The 5,961-nt window shown below is 40.6% G+C and overlaps 1 protein-coding gene across 1 annotated transcript; it reads right to left on the bottom strand.

Moving 5' to 3' along the window:
* Window positions 1–806: 806 nt before the first annotated feature.
* Window positions 807–1,206, bottom strand: LOC119570685 (extensin-like; the record flags this gene model as incomplete). Its single annotated transcript, XM_037918330.1, has 1 exon — window positions 807–1,206. A coding segment is annotated over one exon (400 nt), but the record flags the coding sequence as incomplete, so codon positions are not given.
* Between the last annotated feature and the right edge of the window lie 4,755 nt (window positions 1,207–5,961).

The following is a 5,961-nucleotide window of genomic DNA, read 5'->3' as shown; positions in this document are numbered from 1 at the left end:
GTAAACTACTATATATATATAATATATATAATAAATATAATAATATAATGGGTTTTAAAATACACCTGAAAAAACCCACCCCAGGGGAAACCTGCTAGTTTTCCCTCACACCTTTCTCCCCCCTTAAAGGGCTTTCCCAGCCAATACCGGCACAACACCCCACTCCCCACATTGGGGCCAACAAACCGCTCTGAGTTCCCCCCCCCCCCCTCTACAATCCCTGCCCCCCATTAGCCCCCCTTAGGTGTTTTTTTTTCCTGGCAAGGGCCCATTTTCCTCCCAACCTCCCAATCCCCCCTGGGAACTATTCTTCCGGCGAACCGGAGGTTTTCTTTCGGCCCATCCCTCGCCGGTTTTTTCGTGTGGCCCTAACACACCCATGCCCCCCCCTTTTACCACAACCAAATTTACAAACCTCCCCCTCCCTTATTTCCCCCCGTGCCCAAGCAAGGCCCCCAGTTGGGGGGGGAGCCTTCACACTTGCAACAGCATCGGCACAACCTTTGCAGCAAGGAACAACCGCCCCCAACCGCTTGTTAAAGCAAAACACCCGCCAAGCTAACGAACCAACGGCTTACGATTGTCCCCTGGGGCCCTCGGAACCACAGCAGCAACGGCCCCCAGCCCCCTCCGTAAAAGTAAAAGCCCTTTAGCCAGGGCTTGTTTTCGGGGAATATTCTGAAGGGGAAAAGGGGACAGGGGGAGCGAATACAAACCCCGCAATGAAAGGTTAACTTGGGAGGCAAGGTGGCCGTTATATGGGGGAAACAGTGCCTGTAAGCTGGGGATGGGGGCCCCCAGCGGTTCTAATTTTGCTGAGGCAGTGGGGTGTTTGGGGGAATTAGATGGGGGCCCCAGTTGGGGGGTTGTAAAAGTATATTAGCAGTTTGGGGTTGGGTAAGTTGGGGATGGATGCCCCCAAGTGGTTGTTTATTTTGGGTGGGCCAAAATTGGGCAATAGTTGGGATGTGGACCCCAGTTGGGTGTAGTAGGAATGGACAGTGGGGGTGTGCTAGTTTGGGGGATGGGGCAGCCGGTTTTGGGTAGTGGATGGGCCCCCAATTGGGGGGTAGTGTAAAAATGATGTTTATTTGGTGCGTGTAAGTTGGTGGAAATGGGGGAACCAGTGGTGGGGGTAAGGCCGGACAAGGGGGCAGTGGGGGGGTGTAAAAAGTTGGAATGGGGGGGCCAGTTGGTGGTAGTGGACTGGGGAGAAGTGAAATGTTTATTAGAATGTTAGAAGGGACATTTCATAAAAAATAGAGCACAGGAGAAAAAAAAAATGAGGTTTAATTGCAGAGGCAAAAATGGGAACAAGAAGGCAAAGAGAGATATAGAGAAGAATAGAAAAAGACAGAAACAATTAGGAGAAGAAGAAAGGAGAACAGAAGAACAGAGGAGAGCAAAAAAAAATTGGGTTTTTTTAGAGCCGAGTAAAAATCTCCATATTCCCTCCCCCCCAATCCCCCTTTTTCCCCATCTCCATCACCAAACCCCTAATCATCCCCCAATCCACCCCACAACCATCATCCCATTGGGATTCCCACATTTGTGGGGTGGGGGTTCCTCCCCTTACCCCTATTGAAATGAAACCTTGGCCAATCCCCCCTCATACCCTGGCTGTGGCGGGATTGAAGAAGGCACGTGGTGGGTGTCCTGGGTGCCTCCGAAAAGTTCCTCCCGCCTACCGAATGAAAAAGGAAACCGAGGTCCCCGCCCTTTCCCCCGGTTCCAAGGTCCGCTCTGGGAAAAATCAAAAACGCCCGGCCGGGAACGCCCAGAAAACTACGGGGCCCCGCCCCCCCCCCTCCCCCTCCCGACTGGACGCCCCCCCCCCCCCCCCGCCCACCCCAGGCCCCCCCATGGTTTTCCCTCCAATGGTAAAAAGCAATCCATAGAGCAAAACACTGTTTTCAGATTTAGGTCCCGATTCATTGGTAAAAAGTTTTCCCCCCATGTATTAAGCAAAAAAAACAATTTCCCAACTCTTGACCACCTTTACAGAACACACGCAAGGAAAAAGGGCACAACCCACCTCATAGGCCAAACAAACACACCACACGACATGGCATTCCAGACCCACACCAATGATAATCTTTTATGTATCCCCCTTTTGTAAAATTTTATAGGTAAAAAAAAATTCTATAAAAAACCCCCCAAACATAAGATAGGAAAATAATAAATATTTTGCCCTTAATTGGTCCAGAAAAGATAATGGTAACAAATTGTAAGGGATTGGTCGTTAAGATAAAGGGTGGGTTTAATTAAATCCCCAAAGAATCCCCTATACTAAAAGATTTGGTTTTTCAAAATGGTAACCCAAACCAGCCACTTTTTTTTGCCCCCGTTATCCGAAAATCTTTTTTTCAATTTATGGGTGGTTTTCCCACCCCCCCCCCCACTCCCTCCCCCCCCCCATGGTAAATAAAAATCAAAATCCCCTTGAAAAAACTCCCCCCTAATTTAAAATGCAAGGTAAACAACACAGTAAAAAAAAAAATATAGTTAAACTTTTTTTTGTAAAAGTTTTTGTGAATATTATCCCTTGGGTTTGGGCATGTTCCCCCCCCCCCCCACCCCCCCCTTTTTAGTTAAACCCGGAAACCCCCGTTTCAAGGTTGAACCAGGTTGGGGTGGGTGTTTTTTGCCGGAAAATATGAGATGGTTTTTTCCCGGTGTTCAAATTGGTTTTTTCGGAATTAACTGGCCGTGAAAAATGGGCCCGTCTTTCCCCCCCCCATAGCCCCCCCTTTTGTGGTTGAAGGGTAAAATTTTATGTTTTTTTGTTTTTTTTCCCTTCATTGTAAAAAGCCCCAAACACCAAACCCCTTATTTCGAAAAAGAATTCACGAAAGGGTTAAAGTTTTAACGCTGGTTTTTTCATTATTTAAAAAAAACAATTTGTGGGTAATCTTCCCCAAATTTAAACAACCTTTAAAAAACAGCAAAATAAAATCCGTTTTATCCGAAACACAAAACCGTCCCCCTATTGGGGGGTTTAATCACATTTTATTTTAATATAAAGCCCCTATTGAACCTGGCCATCCCTTTTTTTTCCCACAAAAACATTCCATAAATAACCAAATCACCAATATTAATATCAAGGGGCATGAAAAAAAAAAGACATTTAAATGGTTTAATAAAAATTAAGCATCCCCTGACCTGGCAGAAAAAAAGTTACCTCAATCAAATCCAAGAAAAAAAACAATTTCCCCCCATAATACTTTGATATTATTTTTTCAGGAAAGGTCCCCCTAGTACTATGCAGTGGCCAAAAAATTAATTGGGGGGGTGTACCGTGGGGGGGGGGGGGGGTGGGGTTTTAAAAAGAAAGGCCCCCATTTTATTTTCCCACTATAAACTGCCTCCTATAAAATAGAAAAAAAACCAGCCGGACCACTTTTTCCAATCCCCCTGTTTTAAAGGTAAATTTAACCCCTGTTTAGTTTTTTAATAAGCCATGAAACAGGGTGCGAAACATAATGAAATAGTGGGGGGGTTTAATCGCAAAATTTTACATTGTACACCATATTGCTTGGAATAGGGGGAAGGGGGATGGGGTTGGGGGTGGTTGGGAAAACCCCATTTATAGACCAATTGGGGTGCAAGCCACTAGTTTTCTCCCCTTCCCATCGCCCCCTAAACCACCCCCATAATACCGGGATTGGGACGCAAAAATTATGGCTGAAGGGGAAAAAGTCCCCCCCCCCCCTATCGCAAGAACACCCGATAGATTTTTATCAAAATTTTTGGTTAATTTTCACCTTTAACAAAATAAATTTTTTGCGTTTGGGTAAACCCTAACCAGGGTGTTAAAAAAACAAGAAAATATTCTTGAATTGTAAAGACGCCAATAAAAGGAAAAAAAAGAAAAAGTAAACCTTTAATTTTTGGTAATAATTTTTGCAAAGAAAATGTTTTGGAATTTAGGAAAAAAAAGTAAAAGTATAAGGTTTTGTTTGAATAACCTTGGTTTTTTTTTAAAGCACACAAAGGTTAAAAAAAAAAAAACACATTCACACATTATCAATTTTGGGAAATTTTGCAAAATTGCTTTTCCCCTGCTTAGGATCCTTTAATCGCTCCGCGGTTGGCTATTTAAAATATTTATTTTTAACTACCCCCCTCCGGGGAAAAAAATACCCCAAAGGTTTCCCTTGGGCCCCTTTTTTAGGGTTAAATTTTTGGGTCCTGTGGGTCCCCCCTTTGGTCCCACCAAATACACCGAAAACAAGTTTATAAAAGCCCCCTTAATAACATGTGGGGAGGGGCCAAAACAAAGTTTTAATAATTAATTTTGTTTTTTAATTTCAAATTTTTTTTTCATATTCTCATTAAAACAGGGTTCTTGGGTTTTTTGATACGGGAGTCACAGTTTTTTAAACGGGGGAAACTTGGTATTAACAAATTAGTCCAAAAAGCCTTTCTTTTTTTTTTTTTGGATTTTTTTTTTGAAAATAGAATATTTTTACAATGGGTATCCCCCCCCCTTTTAACTGTTTTTTCACCACTAACAGCACCTAGTTTGGACCAGTGGAAAAAAAAAATTTAATAGGTGGTGGAAGAAATGTTACAGACATACCCAAGTGGGGGGTGGGTTTTTTTCCTCTTCCATTTTTGGCCAAATGAATTTGTACAAAATATTAAGGGTTATTCCCCAGAAAAATTAATGGAAAAAAGGAAGGGTCCCCCCGAGTAGCAAGTTTTTTTGTTATTTCATGTGGTCCACCCCACCGACGTTAAAAGAATTTTTTTCCCTTCTCCCACCTTTTTGTTAAAGAAATTTAAATAATATTTGGCAAATTGGTTGCGCATTCCCCCTGAATAAACAGGATAAAATTCAACGTTTAAAAGTTTAACCCAAGAAAGGTGGTTTTTTTTTTTTTTATTCAGTGTAAAAAGGAGATTTAAGAAAAAATTTATATGCATGGTCAAAAAAAATCCCGGGCTTTTAAGGTTAATTTTTTTTTTTTTTCCCTTTGTCCCCAATACACGAAACATTTAAAAAAAGGCTTTATAACAATGAGGGGCAAAACGTTAATATTTTTTTTAACCTCAATTTTTTTTCCATATTTTAAAATAAAAAGTTCTTGGTTTTTGGATAGAAGTTCAGTTGCTAAAAAAAAGGGATTTTGTTTTTTTTAACAAATAGTCAAAGCCTTTTTTTTGTGCATGTTTTTGTTGATTTTTTGAAAGAAAAATAGTTTTACATGGGTCTTTAAATTTGGGTTTTTCCACCCACTTAACAAGCAAACTAGTGACATAGTGAAAAAAATTTAAATAGGTGGAGGATGTTAAGACAATACTAGTGTTTTTTTTTTTTTCCCATTTTGGCATGCTTTTTAAATTTTAGTTATTTCAGAAAAATAATGAAAGGGCCCGAGTAAGCAGTTTTTATTCAATTTCGACGTAAAGGTTTTTTTTCTTTTTTGGGAAAAAAAAAAATTATTTTTTTCCCTTTGGGTTAAAAAATTAAAAAAAAATTTAATTTAATTTTCCCCTTAGAAAAAAAAAAAAAACCCCCGGTTTTAAAATTTTAAGGTAAAAACCGTTTTTTTTTTTGGGAAAAAGTCTTTTTTAAAATTTTTAAAAAAAAAAATTTTTTTTTCCCAAATTTTAAAAAAAATTTAAGCCTTTTTATTTTTTTTTTTTTGGGCCTTTAAAAATTTTTTTTGTTTTTGCCTTTTTAAGGGGTTTTTTTAATAAAAACCCCCCTTTAGGGGTTTTTTTAAAAGGGGGAAAATGAAAAAAAAATAAAAAAAAAAAAAAAAAAAACCTTTTAAAAAACCCGGGGGGGTTTTTTTAAATTTTTTTCCCCTTTTCCGGGAAACCCCCCGGTAAAAAAGGGGCGGGGAGGGAAAAAGGGGGAATTTTTTGCCCCGGGGGAAAGCCCCCTTCCCCCCCCCAAGTTTGGGTTGGGGGTTCCCCCCCCCAAAAACCCCATTAAAGGGTTTTGGGGGT

This window comes from Penaeus monodon, unplaced genomic scaffold (genome assembly GCF_015228065.2).
Source record: "Penaeus monodon isolate SGIC_2016 unplaced genomic scaffold, NSTDA_Pmon_1 PmonScaffold_3563, whole genome shotgun sequence".
In the NCBI taxonomy this organism is placed as follows: Eukaryota; Metazoa; Arthropoda; class Malacostraca; order Decapoda; family Penaeidae; genus Penaeus; species Penaeus monodon.
The sequence above is the reverse complement of the archived record's forward strand: the minus strand, read 5'-3'. Positions and strand labels throughout refer to the sequence as shown.